Raw genomic sequence first — 24,178 nt, 5'->3', positions numbered from 1 at the left:
TTCCTTCAGTTTCCATCCATTATTGGCTTCACACCCCCCCCCCATGGCAGCGCCTCAAATATTGGAACAATGCTATCCTTTCCTCCCTAGTCCTTCTCTTCACTAGAATAGCCATGCCTGCTTCCTGTAACCTTTATTCATATGTTTTAGTCTCCAGTTCCCTAATCATCTTTGTTGCTCTTCTCTGCACTTTTTCTAGAGTCTCAACATCTGCCTACAGTTGAATAATACTAATTATTAAGTTTATATGCGGCCAAGTTCTTGCGACTCTGAAGGGAGATATGTATAATGGGAGGAGACATACACTTAACTTGAGTAGAAAAGTCTATTCTCTCTCTAACTTAATTAAATGTACTGATATTCTCTTCTGCAGGCACTTCGTATCACCACTCTCCCCCCCCTCTACCCAGTCCCTTAAACCAATTTGAAGATACAATACAATACAATAGTAGAGTTGGAAGGGACCTTGGAGGTCTTCTAGTCCAACCCCCTGCCTAGGCAGGAAACCTATACCGTTTCAGACAAATAGCTATCCAACATCTTCTTAAAGACTTCCAGTGTTGGGGCATTCACAACTTCTGGAGGCAAGCTGTTCCACTGATTAATTGTTCTAACGGTCAGGAAATTTCTTCTCAGTTCTAAGTTGCTTCTCTCCTTGATTAGTTTCCACCCATTGCTTCTTGTTCTACCCTCAGGTGCCTTGGAGAATAGTGTGACTCCCTCTTCTTTGTGGCAACCCCTGAGATATTGGAACACTGCTATCATGTCTCCCCTAGTCCTTCTTTCTCTTAAGCTAAACATAGATGATCTATCAAAGATGATCTATTCAGGGGTGGTTTGCTGCCGGCGTTACTGCTGGTTCGGTGTGCATGTGCTTTTCTGTAAATAGGTCTGCGCATGTGTAGAACATTAAAAATGCCAAAAAAAAACCCATGCTGCGGCGACCGGAGAACTGGTTTGGGGGCATGGCGAGCCTGCCGTCCCTACCTGTTCAGTGACCCAGTCACAATTTCCGCTTTGGAACCCACCTTTGGATCTACTGTGGGATTGACTTGGGCCAACCTTGCAATGCGGCAACAGGAACAACAGTCAGAATCCTGCCCTGAGTTGTGTATCCTGGAGGAACACACATTTTCTCATTTCTGCTCCATGCAAAAAATCGGGGGGGGGGGAGAGAGGGGGGGGGAGAGAGAAATGGCTTGCATGCTTCTGGCTCACATCCACATCTTTATTGTTTGTTGTCGGCAGAAAAAGTTACAAATACCCGCACTTTGAACGGGAGGTGCTAAATGAAATATAAAGCCATTTTTCAAACCAGGCACTGGGTGGGTTTGATGAATGTTGGACAGAATGCTATTTTTCGACATCTTTAAATATACAGGTAGTCCTCGACTTAACACAGTTTATTTAGTGACCGTTCAAAGTTACAACAGCACTGAGAAAAGTGAGTTATGACAGTTTCTCACATGACCTTTGCAGCATCCCCCTGGTCACATGATCAAAATTCAGATGGTTGACAACTGACTCGTATTTATGACGGTCGCAGCGTCCCAGGGTCATGTGATAATCTTTTTGCGACCCTCTGCCGAACAAAGTCAACTGGGAAGCCAAATGCACTTAAGAACCGTGTTACTAAAAACTGCAATGATTCACTTAACAACGGTGGCAAGAAAAAGGTCATGAAATGGGGCCAGGTTCACTTAACAAATGTCTCACGTAGCAACAGAAATGTTGGGCTCAATTGTGGCTGTAAGTCGAGGGCTATCTATTCTTGTGGCCTAGCGGAGAATAATTGCACTCAGCCTTTAAATACTGCTATCTTGAGGGAAGTAGAAATCTAGAACTTAAAAAAAATATCATGGATTTCTTATGTAACAATCCATCCTCCATGGCTGTTGCTGGGATGATGGAAGTTGTAGTCTGACGTATTTGGAAGGTACAGTAGTACCAGGTTGAGGAAGGCTGATGCGGATTATCAACCTTTTAGAAAACCCATAAACAAATCCCCGCTTAGTTATTTGGCATTTGTGGGCCTCTCTCTTTATAAGCTGATCAGTATAAAACAATTGAAAAAATGCTGGTGTTTGTAAAAAGTTATGCTTGTTTCTTATTTACAGTATTTAATGAATTTCTATGCCACCCTTCTCACTGATACAGCGACTGAATTCTTTGAAGTGGGGTTCAAGAAAGTGTATTTATTGTAACTCATATCCTGTAAGAATGAGAAACAGTGAAGAAGAAACATGTATCAACATAGTCTAATCATTTTCCAGATGAGCAATTCATTTCATGCCTTTCTATTTTTCTTACACTTCTACTTTCTCCTCTTGTTACATTTGGTTGTGGATCTGCTTAATGCTGTTGCTAGAAAGCTGCCCCATGCCCCTTGTAACCTGGTCAGCCAGGGTTGTCCAAGAATTGGATGCTTCTCTAGTCCAACTAGAATAGAATAGAATAGAACAGAACAGGATAGAACAGAACAGAACAGAGTAACAGAATTGGAAGGGACGTTGGAGGTCTTCTAGTCCAACCCCCTGCTTAGGCAGGAAACCCTACACCACTTCAGACAAATGATTATCCAACATCTTCTTAAAACTTCCAGTGTTGGAGCATTCACAACTTCTGGAGGCAAGTTGTTCCACTGATTAACTCTGAAGGGTCCCTCGAAACCTCTTCCATTTCTCCATAAACTCTTGATTTGAAATGTTCTCGTTTTTCTCATTTTCTTGCTGCATCATCTGTCAGGATGGCGTATGGAAGATGTGGGCTTCATTTGGTGTTCTTGGATGACAGAAAAGTGTTCACTTGTCTTTTATTTCTTATTGTTGGGCAATTAAAAAAATAGAAGCAATACATTCTCCAATAATAATGTAGCATGATTTAATTCCTAAGCACTGTTGTGATGGGAAGCCTGCTCAGTGCAGGAATCTGTTCTCAAACGATCAGTGAAAGCTGTCATTCCCATGGGTGAACGTACGGTATCTGCCATTAGGATTCTTTTTTCTTCATGTGCATGCAAAGTTTGCTTCCATATTTTAAATTCATGGTACTTGCCACGTCTTCTGGAACATATCTGAAAAATTATTCCTTGTCTTCTATGTGATAAAAGATGTTGCAGATCATTGTTTCTCAACCTTGGCAACTTTGAGATTAGCTGGCTGAGGAATTCTGGAAGTTCAAGTTTATGTTAAAGTTGCACAAAGCTATGCTTGTTTATTATCTTTAAATGACCAAGGTTGAAAAACAATGCTGCAGAAACTGTATTTTACAGAAACCTATCATAACTCATAAAGTCTTTGCTTAAATATATCCAGTAGCTTCTGCTCCTGGGGAGGAAAGCTATGGCAAATCTAGACAAAGCAGAGACATCATCCTGCCAACAAAAGTCTCTATAGTCAAGGCTATGGTTTTCCCAGTTGCAATGTATGACTGTGAAAGTTGGACCATAAAAAAGGCTGAGCGGCAAAGAATTGAGGCCTTTGAACTATGGTGCTGGAGAAGACTCCTGCGAGTCCCTTGGACTGCAAGGAGATCAAGCCGTTCAGTCTTAGAGATCAACCCTGACTGCTATTTAGAAGGCCAGATCCTGAAGATGAAACTCAAATACTTTGGCCACCTAATGAGAAGGAAGGACTCACTGGAGAAGAGCCTAATGCTGGGAAAGATTGAGGGCAAAAGAAGGGGATGACAGAGAATGAGGTGGCTGGATGGAGTCACCGAAGCAGTAGGCGTGAGTTTAAATGGACTCTGTGGGATAGTATAGGACAGGAAGGCCTGGAGGACTGTTGTCCATGAGGTCGCGATCGGTCAGACATGGCATCGCAACTGACAACAATCCAGTACCTTCAACCTTACCTCCATACATTTAATCTTTCCAGATTGTTTATTAAGTTGATTGTTGTTGTTTTCCTTTGGCTGCACTCCAGTTTGTCAGAGTCCCTCCTAAAATGAGTTGCCTGGCACTAGACTCAGTATTCCAAGTGCAGCCTGACCAGTGCATAATAGGAAGGAACAATGACTTCTCTTGATCTTGGCACGCGTTTGCCTGATCGATGTGGAGTTGAAAGGAGAGAAGCAAAGAAGAACAATAGCTCTTGATCATACTTGCTGCTAATTCTGAGACTTGCTAGTGGATCTGAAGGGCACCACTTTGGGGAGAGCTAACTCCAGCTATACAGTATTTCTGGAATGGATTTTTAATATAGTTCCCCAAAGCAATGTTTGATTTGCAAAAACTCAAAATAAGACACATCCCTATTGATTGCTTTTAGCACAGTGTATCTGAACAATGTGTTTGCCTCCCTCATCTGTATCTACAGTAGAAATACCCAAGAACTTACCTCTGACTCTTTATAGATATAGATGGCTCTGACTTTTGTACATTACATTTTAATATGGAGTCTGCCAATAGTACATGAATCATATCAGTGTAACATGCAAAAGTACAGGTTGCATATGTAAATTGTTGGGCAACATATATTAAACCTTACAGATCAGTTTTAAAGTCAGATCATCCAGGAATTAAGTGCTGAAAAGTAACCAGCTTTCTTGTTATATTCTTGCTTTATATAAAACGATTTCTATTTTATTTTACAGTACCTAAAACATTTCATATGTCTGTTAATATTGTGCACTGGGAAATAGCATATCAGAATGGTGCTGATGTGGCAATTTCCCCCCCTTTCCCTCTCACAGAAATGTCTGAAAAAGGAAGCCGGTACATTGATGGAGAGTTGGAAAACGCTATCAATGGAGTCCGGCAGATGAAGTTGTTGATGGAGCAGACAAGCAATGGCCATCAGGAAATCTTGAATAACTTGGAAGACACAAAGAAGAAGAAGGAGGTCTGTTGGCATCAGGCTTTTTGAGATGCTGTGATTGTTTCCCTCAGCTGGTTCAAAAGTCTTATTGGTTTGCCATTCAAAAAGGGGCAAGGGAGTTCTCTCCCCATCCTAACCTAGATTCTCAAGTTCTTCTCCATGACCTACTAGCTGGTAACTCTCACATGCTTTGGTTACATTTTCAGTGTGGAGTAGAACTATTGCTATGAAATGACTAGCTCACCCTTCTCAGGTTAATGTTTACCGAAGATGATTGCAATTTAAGTTGGAACTGCCGTTGCTGGCATTATCTGGCAGGCACCAAGCTGGGAAAGACTCGACAACTACCGTTTTTTCGGAGTATAAGACGCACCGGAAGTGTAAGACGCACTGGAGTATAAGATGCATCAAGATCTTGAAGAGGCAAAGTTAAAAAAAAAGTTTTTCTGCTCTGCAGACTTCCCAGAAATAGGCTGTTTTCCACAAAAAAAGGGCCCATTTTTTGTCAAAAAGGCATGAATAGCCTTTAGGAGGCTTGTACAGTGCTCCTGGGGCCGGGGGGGGGAGGGGCAAAAAGAGCAAAAAATGGCCTGTTTTTCACAAAAAGGCCTGGTTTTTGTCAAAAAAGGGCATGCATATCCTTTAGGAGGCTTATAGAGTGCTCCTGGGGGGGGGGGCAAAACACAGACTGTTTTTTGTTCATTTTTGCCCTCCCCCCAGCCCTCAGGAGCACTCTGGAAGCCTCCTAAAGGCTATGCACGGCCATTTTGGTGAAGGGGGCGGGGTTTGGGAGGCAGAAAATGCTGTATTCAGTGTATAGGATGCACCCAGATTTTCACCCTCTTTTTTGAGGGAAAAAGGTCTGTCATATATTCCGAAAAATACGGTAACTTGCAGCATTCATGTGTATAAGGAAAAATAGTGGGAGGGAGGCTATGCAGCTAGCTCCACCCTCTGATATGGTGTGCATCAAGTAGTTTCTTCCCCTTTATTTGTACATTAAGTATGAATGTCAGCAGGGTTTTTAAATTTTAATTTAATTTTAATTTTGCATTGACTGTTCTATCCTCGTCATGACACATTTAACTTGAATTAACTCATTTCCTGGGTTTGCATATTACAATGAAATATCAACTAATAAAATGGGCTAGGTTCACCTGGCATGCTAATCCATTAAAAAGATAACCAAGTTTAGCATGTTACCTTAAAAATAATTGAAAAGCCTTGAAACAACCTTTTTATGCACACTGGTGAACCCAGGCTCTGTATGGATGTCAGGACTACCTTGTTCCATGGTTTTCTTTTAGTGGTGCTGACTTGCTTCTCTCAAGACAGCCTCTTCTCCCTGTTGTTTGTCCTGGAATCTCATCAGTTCTCTGCAGATGGTCCCCAATCCTTTTCCTGGCTCTGTGCTCATTGATCCTCTTGGTCTGCCGCTCATCCAGTTCTACTTTCACCATCTTAATCTCCTTTGGATGCGAGATCCCCCTCTCGGCTACCTACTGGCTCTTATATCGTGTGTTTCCAAAAGCAGGGTGCAAATGCTCCAAGGAATTAGGATTGTTTTCCCCTAAGGCCTTTGAGCCTTGCACCCAGAGGTGGTATTCAGCAGGTTCTGACCAGTTCTGGAGAACCAGTAGTGGAAATTTTGAGTAGTTTGGAGAACCGGTAAATACCACTTTTGACTGTCTCCGCCCCCCCCCCCCAACTTTTCTCTGCCACCCGAGTCCCAGCTGATTGGGAGGAAATGGGGATTTTGCAGTAACTTTCCCCTGGAGTGGGGAGGGAATGGAGATTTTACAGCAGTGGTTCTCAACCTGTGGGTTGGGACCCCTTTGGGGTTGAACGACCCTTTCACAGGGGTCGCCTAAGACCATCGGAAAACATAATGTTATGGTTGGGGGGCACCACTATTGCATTCCCTGTTTTCCTCGACCTACGACCGGGGATTCCCTTGCTGGCAGCTAGCAACAGCCAAGCCGCGTCTTAGCCAATCAGACGCGGCCTGGCTGTAGGCGGGCTGTTCCTGCCTTCCGATTGGTTTCCCTGCCTGACAGCTCTCATATAAATAGCTGTCAGGCAGGGGAACGCTTGCTTCTCTCCTGTACTGTTGCGTTCTGTCTGTTTGCAATAAAGAGTTATACTTTACCTCAGCTGTGTCCAGCCTCGTCCTTCGCCCACCATTTAGCACTGGCGACGAAGGTGGGATCTCCCTGAGGCTGTGGACACCAACAGAATGCAACAACCACAACATGAGGAACTGTATTAAAAGGTTGCGGCATTAGGAAGGTTGAGACCCACTGTTTTACAGTAACCTTCCTCTGCCACGCCCACCAAGCCACACCCACCAAGCCACACCCACCAAGTCAGGCCTACAGAACCACTAGTAAAAAAAATTGAATCCCACCACTGCTTGCACCTAATTGTTGAAACTGAATGTCTGTGGAGATTTTCAGTCTTCCAGGTCATGGTTGTCCCAAAGGAGCTTTTTCAAGAGGCAACTTGGCTTTCTGTTTCTGCTTTGAAGAAGCTTCTTGGATGAGAAGTGAAATGTCTTTAAAAAAAACCCCAGAAAGTCCAGCTGCCTTTTTCAAAGTAACTTTGGGACATGTTGAATCTGAAGGGAACTCACCTGCTCTTTCCACCTGCTCTTAATCTTCCTTTTCTGGTGGTCTTTCTTCCTTTTCCACTGCCTTCCATTCCATTCCAGTTCTAGTTCCTCTTGTTTTGTTGCTGGCCCTTTAGGAAAATCCTAATGATCCTATTTCCTCTGCAGGAAGCTATCCTCATTGCAAAAGATATGGAGAAGCAACTGAATGAACAAGAAGTGTGCAATGACACTATGCTGGCTCTCTGGGAAGAATGCAAACCATGCCTGAAGCAGACCTGCATGAAATTCTATACTCGGACATGCCATAGTGGTGCTGGCCTGGTTGGCAGGCAGGTGAGTGAGCCATGCGATGTTGCTTAGCCTTGGATTTCTGGATAACTGCAGTTTGGAGATTCAGGTGAATCTTGCAACCCTCAAGGTATTGTCTGAGCTGAGCCTTATGGTTGAGTGTTCCAGGATACAAAATTAAAATCTGGATAAGCCTCATTGAAATATGTGCCCCTTCTCTTGATTGAAGGATCCACATTCAAGAGCACATTCCAAATTTGGAAAAGGTTAAGTCTGTTTGAAAAGTTGCCATTCAGGATTTTTAATAAAATACCTGCCTTAAATGATCTCAGGTCATCCAAACTTTGGCACCACCTGTTCAATCATACAAGCAATTGTACAGCCAGCTGTATAGGAAAGTGAAACCCTCTACATCAAAGCAATTGTTTCCCCTCTCAAATAATGGCCTAAGCTCAATTTCCTGGCTCTTCAAATTCTCCGAAATGAACTTAATCACATTCTGATGTAGCTGGAAACCTTTATTCTTCATTCTCCTTTGTTGGAAGTGGGTTACAGATCAGATCATCGGGTGTTGAGCTGAATGCACAGGAAGGAAGAGAGATCTCTTGAAAGTATTTGGCTTAAGCTTTTTCCAACCTGATCCTGTTTGAGGTCTGTATCACAATTCCCACTAGCTGTACTACTTGGGATAATAGAACTTGTCCAGTACATCTGGCTACCAACTTAAGGAATGCTGATTGAGAATTTAAAAGTAAACTTAAATTGATTCTGGAAGTGAATGGGTAGGGTGAAATCATGGGTGACTCTGGGTTTAAGGGCATGGCGTTATGACCCATGGAAGCTTTACAGACAGTTCTGATAGTGCCTCTCTTGATTAGCCCGTGAATTCTTACCATACTACTTTTCTAGGCAATTTATTGTTTGTTTTCTAATTACAATATCCTTTCAATTGGAGGGATCTTAAGATTTGATACTTTTTCCTTCAGCTGGAAGAGTTCCTGAACCGCTCTTCTCCCTTCTCCATTTGGGTGAATGGGGAACGCATCGACTCCTTGATGGATGTAGATGAAGAACAGGGCCGGACGTTGGATGATCTCGAGGAGCGCTACGGTCTAGTGAAAGAGGGCGTGGATGATCTCTTCCAAGAGAGCACTCAGGCCTATGAGAAACTCTCCCCCTTCTTCCAGTGGCCATTCGGTGGCTTCCAGGATGGCTTCCGCAGCATCCGCATCCCATTCACCCGTTCCCGGATTGCCAGGAATACGCGCCCTTTCTCTCAGTTCTTCAGCAGTTACCGCCCCCATCAAGGTTTCTACCAGATTTTCCAACCCTTCTATCAGATGAGCCAGGATTTCTTTGAGGATGCTGAGAGAGCCATGGAGTGGGACCACCCGGGTCTAGGAGGAATCCCTGAGTTTTCTTTTGATCAAATCCCAACAGGTAAGGTGAGATCCTTGGCTGCTGAGTGAGCTTGGCCACTGGAGCTCTTTCAAACACCTATATTTGCCTGCCTACTCCCGCCAGTTATACAAAGGAAAACAAGTTTTACTGGGCATAAAAAGGGGAGATCTAGTTTTTGGTACCTAGCATATTCCCAAGGTTTGAAGAAATACTTGCTTGGTTCATAATCATAGTAAGCTCCTTGTTCACCAGCAGACTTAGTGTCTTTGACTTGTCATAGGACAAACTCATTTGGCAACTTGATGGTAATGTTTAGCAAGGGAGGGGTCTGCTTTCCCCTCCTCTATTCCCCCCCTCCCAATTTCCAATATGGAAAGGTAAGGTCCCTCTGCCATTGCCACTGTGCTTTGCTGCTCAGGCTGTCAAGAACAGTTTGATGGTCTTCATTCTTTCAACTCCAAATCGTGTCCAAAGGGTGTGTGTGTGTGTTGTGTGTGATATATATATATATGTATTGTGTCACAACCCCTGGTATGTCCAAATATGGGAGGGAGCATACTGCTTCCCTTTTCTGTCTTTCGGCTCACCCTAGGAGCCATCCAGGCAGAAAGCCATTTTTTTAATGTTGCCTTTGTTACATTTGTGTTGTATTTGTGCTGATAAATAAATAAAGGGAGACTAGCATAGATCTATTTCAAGCTATTTAGCTCTCATCAGCTAGCCATACCCAGCCCAGGTTCGATTTCCAGTAAGGGTATGGCTAGCTGATGACAGCTAAATAGCTTGAAATAGATCTATGCTAGTCTCCCTTTATTTATTTATCAGCACAAATGCAACACACACACACACGTATTGTATATAAAGTTTTTTATTTTTTCATTTTCACAACATATAATCACATGTATACTATTACACAGCCAACATCGTATTATATTATTAAATGTTTACATTAATTCATCTTACCATCAACTCCCCAAAACAATTATGGGCTCTTCTGCTCTCCATACACCATATTTGTACTTTATCCATCACTTTCTTCTCCCTCTCTCCTCGCCCTCCACCAAAGGGTATATTTTTGAAGGTGAATGTTGTGATGCAGATTTCAGGTCTTAAGCAATACTTGGCCTTATTAACAATGCCGGCTTGTGACCTAATAATAGCTGGCAAAACTGGGGTCTGTTGTGATGTCTGCTATCATTCTTTCTGTTAGCAGCTCCAGGTCGCAATGACAACCGGATGGTGTGCCGTGAGATCCGTCACAATTCTGCTGGCTGCCTGAAAATGAAGGAAAAATGCGACAAATGTCAGGAAATCCTGGCTGTAGGTAAGTGGAAGAGGGTGAAATGGAAGACAGAAACTTGTTTTGCAGCTGACAACCATGGTTTGATGGGATTATTGACAAAAATGATTTATTAAAAGAGCCATAGTAGCGCAGTAGTTGGAATGTAGTATTGCAGGCTGACTCTGCCCACAGTCTGAGTTTGATCCTGACCGGTTCAAGGTTGACTCGGCCTTCCATCCTTCCAAGCGTGTCTTATTTTCAGGGAAACACGGTAGTTATTTTTTTATTTATAAATGGGCACATTATATTATATGAGCCACGGTGGTGCAGTGGTTAGAGAACAGTACTGTAGGCTACTTCTGCTGACTGCCAGCTGACTGCAATTTGACAGTTCAAATCTTACCAGGCTCAAGGCTGACTCAGCCTTCCATCCTTCCAAGGTGGGTAAAATGAGGACCCAGATTGTTGGGGGCAATATGCTGACCCTGTAAACTGCTTAGAGAGGGCTGTAAAAGCACTGTGAACTGGTATGTAAGTCTAAGTGCTATTGCTATTACATACATTATAATGTTTTTTTTAATGTTAACTGTAAAGTATTTTTAAATCTTAATAAACTTTTGAAAACTCGCACCATAATAAATAGATTAGGTTTTAAAGTGCTAAAGATACACCCATTCATTTAGCCATCGTTTGAAGGAACGCTGGGCATTGAAAACAGTGATTTACAGCTGATCCTCACACTTATGACTTTCGTAACATCCCCACAGTCCCAAGATCAAAACTTGGGTGCTTGGCAACCAGCATATACAGGTAGTCCTCGACTTAACAGCAGTTCATTTGGTGACCAGAGTTACAAGAGCACCGAAAAAAGTGACTTATGACTGTTTTTCACACGACTCTTACAGCATCCCCGTGGTCATGTGATCAAAATTCAGAACACTTGGCACCTGACTCATATTTATGACGGTTGCAGTATCCCAGGGTCATGTAACCTTAACCTTTTGCGACCTTCTGACAAGCAAAGTCAATGGGGAAGCCAGGTTCACTTAACAACCGTGTTACTAATATAACAAGAGCAGTGATTCACTTAAGAACTGTGGCAAGAAAGGTTGTAAAATGGGGCAAAATTCATTTAACAAATGTCTTACTTAGCAACAGAAATGTTGGGCTCAGTTGTGGTCGTACATCGAGGACTACCTGCATTTACAATGGTGCAGCATTCCAGGGTCATATGATCACTGTTAGGACTTTCTCAGACCATTCTGACAAGCAAAACTGATGGAGGAAGCAACTATACGATTCACTTACCAACTGTAGTGATATTCTTAACCATGGCAAAAAGGTAACAAAATTAGGCGCTGGTCCAATTGGAGCTGTAAGACAAGAATTACCTATACCAGTGATGGTTAACCTTTTCGGCACCGAGTGCTGAAACTGGAGCATGTGCTCACCGGAGCGCTGGAACCTGGAAGGGAGCAGCTGACTGGTTTGCATGCATGTGACAGAACCTGGAAGAACAGCTATTGATGGCACGCGTGCCCACAGAAAGGGCTCTGCGTGCCACCTCCGGTATGCGTGCCATAGGTTTGCCATCACAGACCTATACAAAGCAAGAACGGCTGGGATTTTCTTGTGAACATTTTCAATGCCCTTTCGGCTTACCTAGATGGCAGCTACATCTTACGGCTTATATATCTTTTATTTTTCATTCACAATTGGTAAGAAATAGCATCTCCAATATCTGGAGGCTTGCTACTAAACTTTGGCAGTATGATTTTGGCTGGGTTGCAAAAAACAAAAACACCATTGCAGATATTCGCCCATCTCTGGGCTACTGAAAGAAAAGTTGTTTTTTAGATGCAGAGTCCTTATAATTTGTTTCCTTTTGCCAGCATGACTTTTTGGTTGTGTTCATGTAACAACCTTGTTCCAGTTACTGAATTAATTCATACCCTACATTAATTATAAACTAAGCTAATGGAGGTGGGTTCGCATAATGTGCTAAATGTCATAAAAAACTTAAAATGGACAAAATTTAATATGCTGCATGAATGCAGCTACCTGTAACTGATTTAGTTAAACATAGAATGTGACTATAACTTTTGGGTTATGATGATGCTATTTTTAACTTGTATCCAATGTCAGGGTTCCAAATAGCATCCAAAATTAAATCAGAGTCCGAGGCAAAGTATTGCTCGAAGTTCCAATTTATTAAGAGAGCCATGTTGGCACATCTGGGAAAACCCAAATATGAAAGCTTCCCGGTTTTCCCCACCCAGTTGAAAGTTCATGCTCTTGTCCCCACACCCACAAGTCCATCACAAGGTCCAATCTTCCACTGCCATGCTGGCAGTTCCACCCATCCAGTTCCGGTCAGGTGCAGAGACAAAGGATGACCTTGGCATTCTAGAAAGGAATTTTATTTTGGCTACATAGCATTTAACTCTGTACCATCCCCCTTCCATTTTCCCACGATAGAAACAGCATAGTAGAATAATAGAAAGTGTGGCAGGCCAAAGATTCAAAAGGAATATGGCTGCAGGCCTGACATCCAACTTACCAAATCATTGACTGAGATGGGTGGTTATAGAAATTGAATGAATGAATGAATGAATGAATGAATGAATGAATGAATGAATGAAGTAGATTTCTAGTTTTTAGTTGAAAATAGAAGTATGGTGACTTTGTAAAGTGTTTGCGTCACAGCAGGAGAAATTCATAACCAACCAGCCTTGACTGACCATAAGAAGCTAAGCCAGGTCAGTCCTTCTTTGTCCTTGAATGATAGATCACCTGAAGATCCCAGAACTGAGAAGTTAACAAAACATCCTGGAAAAAGGCAGTGGCCAAAACCACTTCTGTACCATTTCTGAAACCCCTTATATGGCCTGTCCTTACAGTCACATCAGGCGGTCTTCACTTTTTTCATACCTGGGTCTCCTTTTGCTCTCCATCTTCTTCAAATCCATACAGATTGCTCCCAGACGGATCCAGATCAGAGAAAAATGAAGGAACGCTTTGATGATGCCCTGCGATTGGCTGAACGATTTACCCGGAATTACGATGAAATCCTCAAGGCTTTTCAGGAAGAAATGCTCAACACCACAGCAATCCTGGATCAGCTCAACCGGCAGTTTGGCTGGGTATCTCAGCTAGCCAACCGCACTCGGAATGACAAGCTTCTGAAGGTTATCATGGTAGGTTATTGACTGCATTTCCCCCACTTGCTTAATTTGATTGCTGACTTAGCCTCTTCACGGGTTTTGTAAAGACCATTAAGTTATAAAGTAGGCAAATAGCTGGGTGCACACAAACTAACGTTAACATGTGTGAATGTAGCCACTGAGTCTTCCACCTGCATGTTTAACAAAACATATTTGTTTACATCCATTAGTATGATGCCTGTTTGCCAATTCTAGGTAGCTTCCAATAGCATTGTAAAAATATCAGGTAGTTAGTATCATACAGCATCCCAACTCTTTGCCCTTCTGAGAAGTTGCCTCCTATTAGATGATAGCTTCTTCTACTCTGAAGTTTTGCCAGAAGAGAGTACCAAAATGCACAGCAGGGAGGGGGAGGGCATCCTAATGTCAGAGATGGAAGATAGGGTATTCCAGAATGGGAACTACTGCTGAGAAAGTTTGTTCCTGAGCATCCTCCTTTCTAACCTTTGGGGGTATTCTCAGTATACACTCATGGACATAGCAAATGAGCAGCTTCTACCTGCTTGGATATATTATTTCATTGTAGAGAGGGACATCTGGGATTGCAAAATTGTTTTTAGAACTGCTGACATACCCAAAGAAGATTAGGAATTCAGCTTGAACAAAAAACAGAGAGGGATTGGATTTATACCAATGGGTGGAAACTAATCAAGGAGAGAAGCAACTTAGAACTGAGGAGAAACTTCCTGACTGTTAGAACAATTAATCAGTGGAACAGCTTGCCTCCAGAAGTTGTGAATGCCCCAACACTGGAAGTCTTTAAGAAGATGTTGGATAGCCATCTGTCTGAAACGGTATAGGGTTTCCTGCCTAGGCAGGGGGTTGGACTAGAAGACCTCCAAGGTCCCTTCCAACTCTACTATTGTATTGTATTGTATTATCTCTCTCTCTACTTGTTGTGTTTCGTGTTCATAGACTGGTGTGGGTGAGTGGTGGAAGGCAAACTTTTTGCCTCACTAAAAATAACTATAATTTTGATAGGTTCAGGCACTGCTAATGCTTGGTCCTCCTCTTTTAAAGGTGAAATCTTCCAGTCCAGAAGACACATCCCAAACTCCTGACACTCAAGTGACCGTCCAGGTCTTTGATTCTGAGCCCTTCTCCTTGACTGTGCCAGGAAGTGTTCCTCTGGATGATGACACATTCATGGATATAGTGGCCAGGGATGCCCTGCGTGATTTCAAGGACAATAAAGTGTAAGTATTAAGCTGGGGAGATTCAGTAAGAGTTAGGATAGTCTCATGAGCTCAGCTGTATGGAAAACAACCACATTTATTTAAGATCATTGTATAGTTTCCTTTACGGCTGTCCTTATATAAAGTGGGTTGTACCACTTCAGTCTACAAGAGAAGATCGCAGTGGGTTATTTACTTGAGAGAACCATGTTGGGATACTTAGTAGAAATATTTGGAAATATAAACAAAAAGAAATACCACCAGTTGTCCACCAAAACATTGTTCTAATGCTTTATCTTATCTTTATCTCTAAGGAGTAATCAAAGGCCAGGCACATTTTCTGTGAGTGGCAAATAGAAGCAAGAAGATTGAAATATCCCATAGTTGCTTTTGTCCATACAGTACTTTATTTAAATATCTATGGAGATATTTCTCAGTCTTCCAGGTCATGGTTTTCCCAAAGGTGCTTTTTCAAGAGGCAACTGGACTTTCTGGTTTTTCTTTGAAGACTTTTCTTCAAGAAGCTTCTTCAGTTCTTCAGCCCAGCCATTCCCCACTATCCTGTCAGAGCTGAAGGAGCTTTTTGTTTGAGAAGCAAAACATCTTCAAAGAAAAACCAGAAATTCCAGTTGCCTCTTGGAAAAAGCACTTTTGGGACATTTTATTTAAATACCTGCCATTAGTGGCGAATTGAGAATTGGAACCCTGATAAATCTTGAGGTCGTAAGGCCATGAAAATCTATAGTATCCTAAAATACCATTAATTTGAAAGAAATCCATAGGAAGCTCATGAATATCTTTTTTGGATAAGAATGCTTTTAAGAAAACAACATCAGAGGGTCTACAAGAGCAGAAGGTCAGTCCCAACCTCCTCTTTCTCAATATTCAACTTGTAGACTTTGTGTTAAATGAGATATACACTTATTTTTTATCTAGGAAGACTAAATATGTGTGCATTTGAGGTGAGACAAACAACATTTCTAGATCTCCAAATTGGTGATTGTTTGGGGAGGGAGACTCTGGATTTATCCAAGTGGCAGCTAATCTCCTGTGCTGTACAGGTAGTCCTCAGTTAACAAATACAATTGGAATGGGTACCTCATGGGACACAATTTTTAAGTGAATCACTTGACTGCTAGACTTACAAAGTCAATTCTGCTGTGGTTGTTAAACAAATCACCTGTGATCATTAAGCACAACATTCTGTGACTGCAGCTTGCAGCTTGCTGTGATTTCTCCATTGACTTTGCTTGTTGGAAATTGGCTGTGAAGCTTGTAAATATTGATCTGCAGGGATGTTACAGCAGCCGCAAGTTTGAGAACCAATGGTAAATTACTTTTTCAGCGCTATCAAAAGTTTGAACCATCACTAGACAGGGCAGTCATTAACTGAGGACTAACTTGTATAGGGTAAGTGTTGAACCAATCACTAACTGTGGGGGTGCCGTTACACACACACACACACTTATTATAAGTCTCCATACTTTGCCTCAGGTTGTTATTTGATGATCTGTCCTAGCATTAGGAAATTCCTTTTGGCTCTGGAATCATACATTCTTTCCCCCCCCCTTTTATCCAACAGAGAATAACCCTGCCTGCATTCTGGATCTCAGGCCATGACAAGGGAGAGAAAGAGGAGCCATAGCCCTTTTGGCCTCCCTGCCTTTCTGCTCAGTGCCCTCACAACGCCACAAGGGAGCTTCGCCCACCAAGCCCCACCTATCCGCCTTTGTAGTTTACACTGTATTGCCTGCCCTATTTTTGCTGCTGGGTCATTACAGATGCACAAAATGAAATAAAAAGTTCTAGGCCCAATGCTTGGGAAAAAAAAAAGCTCTGTGGATTGAGTGAGAGAAGAAATGGGATTTGGAGTTGGGGAGAAGGGCTGGATGATGGCACAAAGATGGTTCATGCACCCGGGGCAATGGGTTTCAGGCGGGAACTGTTATGAACGGTTGGTCAGGATATCCGAGACAAAAGCCCATTGTCTGCTAATCCCCTTCCCCACCTTGTCCACAGCCACTTGAGGGAAAAACACTGCGACACAATGCAGAGCTTTGTATTCCTTCTCTCGCCTTGCTAATTATCCTAGCACAGCCTTCAAAACACACCAACTAGCTTAATCATGTCCATGCAGTTCAAACTTCAGCAGCATTACAAGGTCTTTGAGGAATTTTCTAGGACAAACTCACATGATGGCAAGAATGTCTCCAGTAATTTTGGGGGAGCTTTGGGGAACTCCATTTTCATTTGTTCTTGGAACACCCAATGGGTGCTCGTCTTAAGAATGGCTGGCACACGCATGCGTTGTAGCTGCCAGCGACGCTTCCGCAAGCCTCGGCGACGCTCCAGCTGCTCGTCGGAGTGTCGCGCAGGTGCTGTACGCACCATGCGTGGAAGCGCCAAAGGCTTTAAAGACAGGTAAGGAGCTCGGGCGGGTGGGCCCTCCCTCCAGAGCACCGGAACGGAACGGTACCCAGTGCTCCGGCCATACCACCTGCAACCCACCACTGATCTGCAGATACGTTGTAGAAAAAGCTGTTTATGTTGAGTGGTCTGCACTATAAGGATTTTTGTGAAAAACAAATACTTTAAAGTATTTACCACACTGAGTTACAATTAATGAGGTTTGGATGAGTCATTTTTCCCCCTTTTATTCTAACTCGAAGTGGTAATTGTCTCATCCAGTGTCAGAATGTTTACTGTCAGCAGGCATGGACATTGCAAACAACTTAAATGCTACTGTCCTGTACTTTCTGCATTTATTATCCCCCACGTCCTTCCCTCCAATCACGTAGGAAGGAAGCCCTGCACAGCATCTCACCCAATAGATGAAACAAGATCTAGTCTGCTGAAGTATAAATCTAATGGCTTTAAAGAATTGTGTACTGGAGAGAATTGCTCCAGGTTCTCTCTAATTGCATTAAAACTCATTTGCAAGTCAAGTGGTCATAAACTCCTAAAAAGATGTTTATCATATTACCAGCTACGCAAGGATCCATAGCTAACAGAGGATGCTGGAAAGGGATGGTGATGAGCTCTTTTAAGGCCAAGGGGCAGCTTGAATTCATACCATCCTCTTGCTGCAAATACTCTGGTTTAGTCCAAGGCTACATCATGTGTGTTAACTCCTTATGTGTACTCTAGTCTATGAAGGGCAACCAGTTTGATGTAAAGGGTAAGGCACTAGTTAGAAACTGGAGAGCATGAGTTCTAGTCCCTCATTTGCATAAAGGCAATTGGTGACTTTGGGCCAGCCACTCTCTCTCAGCCCTAGTCAGGGTGCAACAACAAATCACTTCCAAAATAAGTCCCTGCCAAGAAAACTGCAGAGACTAATGCAGGCAGTTGGCAGGAATCTGACTGACGTGAAGGTAGACACTAACTTGAAGGTGGATACACACACACACACGCATACACACACACATGGAGAGGGAGGGAGGAAGAAAAGGAGGGAGGGAGAGAGAGAGAGAGAGAGAGACAATTACTATGCTACAGAGTGCAGAAAAGGCTCACCAAACACTGGCCCTGTCTTTCAAGGCCACTATTTATTTATTTATTTATTTATTTATTTATTTATTTATTTATTTATTTATTTATTTATTTATTAATTAATTAATTAATTAATTAATTATTATTTATTTAGCTTGTCACTCATGTACAAGATAAGAGGAAAAAGAATAAACATAAATAAGAACACAGGAAATGGGTACAAATAAATAGGGACAGTAGGACAGGGACGTTAGGCACGCTGGTGCGCTTATGCACGCCTCTTATTTTGGGGTGCAGGATTCCCTTTTAATTTTCAAGTATTTGACATTGGGGCAGAAGAAAGATGGTGGCCCTCAGAAGTGGGACAAAAATGTCAGCTAAGAAAAATACCCAGCCCATCATACTTAAGGCATTTCAGCTGTCAAGATGTCAGGAAGTCTCTAACAAAAGTAGACGTTAGGTTGACTGTAGATGAGAGCTAGAGCTGTGCTCCAATAGATCCTAAAAGGGAAAGTGATCTTACTTGTTGAAGCAGCCCCCTCTCCCCAAATACTCTCAGTGGGAACTGGGGCATTTGTATCCAATTCTCAAGCTCCCACAAAATCATAAGTTTTTTAAAAAATTTGCTTAAGAAAAATCCTTTTTCCATATATGGGAAAACAGCAATAGGAAAATTAGTGCACTCTCTTTAACTCAAATCTTTGTGTATGCTTCAAAGGACATGCTCTAGTCTTGTTTTCATTGCTAGGATATGGGGAGCAACATTAAAGAGAGATTTCTGAGAAGTCAAGTCAAATCACCTTTGAATTGCACTCAACTCCTGGGTCATCTTAACTGCAACACAGAAGTGGTTTTTCAGTACCTTCTTGCATGATTCTTTTTGAATTACCAGTGGAGTTTATAACATTGGGATTTTCTGTTAGTCTCCTATCCAAGTATTAACCAGGTCTGGCACTGCATAGGTTTGGAGCCCAAACGCAACTTTGCCCCGATTCCATTGCACTATAGAAATCAGGAAAACATCCCTTTTGGCATAGGGAAAACTGCAAGATAAGCCTGCTCTCACATAGGGTCAATCAGGCATGTAATTGATCACAGCTCCTATTTGCTTGTGATTTCAATGAATCCCATAGGAGAAAATTATTCATGGAGGTAATGAGTGTGTCCTTCTAGAGCAGGGGTGTCAAACTCAAGGCCTCCGGGCTAGATCCGGCCTGCGGGGTGTTTAGATCTGCCGCACAGGACTGCCCTGGAAACAGCAAAGGACTGGCCCGTGGACGCCATGCTAGCCGAAAACAGAGCTCGGGAGGGCTCAGTTTTCACTGGCAGAGGGTTGCAGGAGGCCGTCCCAGCTGAAAACGGAGCTTGAGAGGCAGTTTTCACTGGCAGAGTGCTTGGGTCACCACAGTCGCCCCTGATATGAGTGCTATCAAGCTGGCCACGCCCACCCTGGCCCCCAAGGTAAAGCACAACCCTGATGCGGCCCTCAATGAAATTAAGTTTGACACCTGTTCTAGAGTTGCGAAATAGCTGTGATTTTAATCTGTCTACAAATCTGGTTCCAGTCTGTCTTCCTAACTGGACCTTCCTAGATCCTACTCCCTGGTGCTTCTGATTGGAATCCAGTTAAGTCTGGAGTTCATAGGGGACTTGAATCAGTACTGTCTCTTTTTCTCTGTGTGGAGTTCCCCTGGCCCCAGGTTTACTTCTGACCTTGACTATTTTCTCATTACTATAGTAATTTATCCTTTCTCAGAATGCCAACTTGTACTGAAGATGCCTATAGGGACACCTTCCATTGCAGTGGAAAAGGAAAACCATCTTTCCCAGAGAGCTCTCTGCAGGTCAACGGCCCCCTCATTCTCTGCAGACCATGTTGCAACACCCCACATCCTATCCTGGCTTGCAACCTATGAATGGATGCCAATGAGCATGTGTAGAGCTTTATCCCTGGGTGGTAGAACTCTACACTTGATCAGGGGCAAAACAAAACTATTGGCAAGAGCGTCGAGAATATTGCTTGTTTTGTACAGGAACCATTTCTTCACTCCTACTTAGCATGCTGTGGTAAACAGGTCATCTTAGAATAGAATGGAATAGGAATAGAAAGAGTAGAGTAGAGTAGAGTAGAGTAGAGTAGAGTAGAGTAGAGTAGAGTAGAGTAGAGTAGAAAAAGAACAGAACAGAACACTTTATTGACCAAGTATTATTGGACACACAAGGAATTTGTCTCTGGTGCTTAAGTTCTCAATGTACATACAAACAACAAAGTAATGTAATCTATAAGGTATCAATAAGAAAAGTAGAAAAGATGAGAAGAATAATCTTATAGGCCAGTTTATTATATCATAATAAAGTTTATTTGGGCACTGCATCTCATATGTATGCAGAAACTTGGCTTTAGGCTTTATTGTGTTTGAATAGAATGTTATCTTTGGGCAATGACCTAAAAATGTGTAATAGCACACCCTGAGACAATATGATTAAATAACAGTACACAATCTCTGTGGAGGATCTTCCCAAACAAACCTTAGTATACATTTTCTTCTATATCTTTTGCCCTATATGGATGGTTGGGTGACTACTCTCTAAAGTCCAGAAAAAACATGTTTTCCTTATTCTGTGCAATCACTGCAGAAATATTACTAAAATACAATGTTTACTGCTAAAGAAAGGAGGGCTTTTGGCAAATAAGCTCAAACCACCAATTTATAAAAAGAAAGAATAACAGGAAATAGAGACATAAATGCCACTTCTTTTTAAGAATCTCTCCCACGTTTCTGGAAATTACCCTGTTTTCCCTGCTCCATTGTAAAAGGTCAGAAATGATTCTTTCTTCTAAAATAAATTAGAGATACTGTGTGGCTAAGGCAATTAAGGTTTCTAAGCTGTTTTTTTTTTTTTTGCCTTTGGCATCACAATCTGACTCTGATTACTGAACTCTGCTAACAATTTGAAGTGAAAAGTTTCTCCAAGCTGTAATACAGGTAGTCCTCAATTTATGACAATTGAGCCCCAAATTTCTAAAACAATTAGTCCCTTTTAATAATTTAAACAACACAATCGTATTGACCTATCAGTGCCTACAATACAATAAGACGGTTAAAATCGGCCTCAGATATAAGATCCCCAAATTTCCGTTAAGCAAGACATTTGTTAAGTGAGTTTTGCCCGATTTTACAACCTTTCTTGCCACAGTTGTTAAGTGAATCATTGCAGTTCATAAGTTAGTAACATGATTGTTAAATGAATCTAGCTTTCCCCATTGATTTTGCTTGTTAAAATGGTGCAAAAGGTGATCACATGACCTTGGGACACAGTCATAACTATGAACCATTAATTTTGATCACATGATCAAGGGGATGCTACAAAGGTGGTGTGAAAAATGGCCGTAAGATATTTTTTAAATGCCATTGTAACAGTTACCAACTGAACTGTTGTAAGTCGAGGACTACCTGTATACCTCTTAAAACTCATGAACCAATGGTCATTTCACATTATAGACCCCATCTATAGTAAAAGATTGCCCGAAATCTGGTTCAATGCAACCCTCAGAAATATAGAAGGTTGCAAAAAAATTAATTAGGTAGTTAACAGAAAAGCTTTACAACTTCAAACTGTTATAATCAGGGATTTGCCCCTGCAGAAAAAAACCAGCCAATGATTCTGCCATCTCAGCATGCTGACAAGTCTTGCAAAGATTTGGTGATTTACAAATAACATTTAATCTAGCAGCTGATTTCGGAATATGTCCCACAGGGTGATTGGGGAACTTCCCGGTTTATTCAGTGCAATCTTCGTCTCAGCTACAGTTACCACCTTCTCCAACCATATTCTGGAGGATAATAGCCAAGAGCCATGAAGAATGTACGTAATTCATCCCATTTGAGAGGCGTCAAATCAGAGAAGGCTGAACTTGTATATTTACAATCCTCCCCCAAATGAAACCTTGAATGAGTTTTATGAAAGTAATATAACCATCAGTTGGGCTTGCTTAAAGAAAGACACTGCACTTCATAAACAGAGTCCCTTGCTAGTGAGATGGGTGGCAAACAAATTTAATAAATAAAATAAATTTGTCAAACGGACCAACCCTAAGTGTTTTTTTTTTCTTGAATGTTCTTCTAGGTTTTAGTGCTTGGCTGCCAGGTTAACAGGTTCAGGAACCACACATAAGAAAGTATGCACATATTTGAACAAAGCACTAGTTACCCAGTTACCCAATTTTTCTAGAATGCTCTTTGTAAAATAGAGAAATTATAGTAAATTAGAATTATACTGTCATTGGCATTTTGCTTTGCAGTATAGTATCTTCCTTTGTAAGTATCTTTAACATATCAGACAGGTACCAACATCAATATTTCCCTCTAAAATGAGTGGCCCACTTCATCTTTGCAGCTGGGCCAAATAGTTCATTGTACCTGTGCACCTAACTTATGGTTATATTATTTTCCATCTATTGATATTTTCATTTGGGGGATACTGTGTTTCCCCGAAATTACGACATGTCCTGATAATAAGACCATGCCATATTTTTCCTGTGGGCAAAAATATACGCCCTCCCCCAATAATAAGCCCCCTGGACAACCCCCCCTCCAGCCGGGCAGAGCACCACTCACCGACTCAGTAATATCCCAAAGGCGCTAAGCTGCGTGATGCTCTGCCCAGCTGGAAAGAGAGGTTGCACAAGCACTTGTTCTGCCTCCAGCTCGTGCGCCTCCCAGCCTCACCATGCCCAGTTCTCCCTGCAGGGCTGGGCCAGGGCGCCGCTGCCGCTGCCATGCTCTGAGCGTAACCAGCTTCCAAACTCTGGAGATCCGCTGCTGAGTCTACCGGCAGCGGCCACTCTGGGACTACGAGCGGCCGCTGCCAGAAGACTCGGCAGAAGATCTCCGGAGGTTGGAAGCTGATTATGCTTGGAGCAGGGCGGTGGCAGCGGGGTGGCGGTGGCACCCTGGCCCAGCCCTGCAGGGAGAGCTGGGCATGGTGAGGCTGGGAGGCACGCGAGCTGGAGGCAGAACAAGTGCTCACACAACCTCTTTCCAGCCGGGCAGAGCACCACGTGGGATATTACTGGGTCGGTGAGTGGCGCTCTGCCCAGCTAGAAAGGGGAGTTGCCGGGCGGCTGCTCATGATCATGGTCACCTCATGGCGGCTTTGTTGCTCTGCTGCGACAGCGCAACATGGCCGTTTGCCCCTGAGGCTGTGCCCGGTTCTTCGGGTGCCCGCTTGCAACAGAGCAGCCACCTGGCAACCCCAAACCAATAAGCCCCCCCCCGATAATAAGGCCCAAGCAAAATTTGGGGGGGGGGCAAAAGAAAATAAGACCCTGTCTTATTTTCGGGGAAACACGGTAGTTGTCATACACAAGTTCAGTCTTCCCCTATTTGATATTTCTTAAATCACCTGGAATTCAAGCAAACCACAGTTCTGCACTTTCCCAGGATTAAGATATATAGCAGTCATTAGAAGGAGCTCTACACCCTCAGAATTAAATGCTTAGCGAAAGACTTACCTAAAGGCCAGATGATGAAAATATGCTCTGTGCAAAGCTACAGATCTATCATTTCAGAGGTGGGTTGCTCCAGGTTTGGCCGAACCGGTAGTCAAATTCAGGCCTGGGTTGCAGAACCAGCAGTGACCCAGGCCAGTCGTGCCCTCAAAGAGGCTTCCTTGCCGCTGCTATGCCGCTGCCATTTTGGTTTTTAGTGACTGAGCGTGTGCAGTTCACTGTAAATTTTTCTGCGCATGCACGAAGAACAATTTACATTGAACAGCGCACGCATGTGGGTTGCGAACCAGTAGTAAAACCGGCAGCAACCCACTCCTGTATCAGTTTGAATTTTAAAGAGGAGGAAGTAAGACATAAATAAGACTACCAGTAA

General features: G+C 42.7%; 1 protein-coding gene across 2 annotated transcripts in view; it reads left to right on the top strand.

Moving 5' to 3' along the window:
• Window positions 1-16,644, top strand: part of CLU (clusterin) — a 28,859-nt gene extending 12,215 nt beyond the window's left edge. Inside the window, exons 3-9 of one of the 2 annotated variants that reach the window (XM_081942791.1) lie at window positions 4,696-4,844; window positions 7,597-7,764; window positions 8,706-9,159; window positions 10,334-10,444; window positions 13,376-13,599; window positions 14,647-14,822; window positions 16,384-16,644. In XM_081942791.1, the coding sequence (XP_081798917.1) occupies window positions 4,696-4,844; window positions 7,597-7,764; window positions 8,706-9,159; window positions 10,334-10,444; window positions 13,376-13,599; window positions 14,647-14,822; window positions 16,384-16,390 (1,289 nt within the window). In that variant the 3' untranslated portion in view covers window positions 16,391-16,644. Of the gene's footprint in view, window positions 1-4,695; window positions 4,845-7,596; window positions 7,765-8,705; window positions 9,160-10,330; window positions 10,445-13,375; window positions 13,600-14,646; window positions 14,823-16,383 lie in introns of both variants that reach the window. The other variant, XM_081942790.1, reaches the window with a different exon arrangement.
• The last annotated feature ends 7,534 nt before the right edge of the window (window positions 16,645-24,178 follow it).

This window comes from Natrix helvetica (assembly GCF_964273705.1).
Source record: "Natrix helvetica genome assembly, chromosome: 2".
NCBI classification, from domain to species: domain Eukaryota; kingdom Metazoa; phylum Chordata; class Lepidosauria; order Squamata; family Natricidae; genus Natrix; species Natrix helvetica.
Note: the sequence above shows the minus strand (reverse complement) of the source record. Positions and strands in the feature narration are given on the sequence as shown.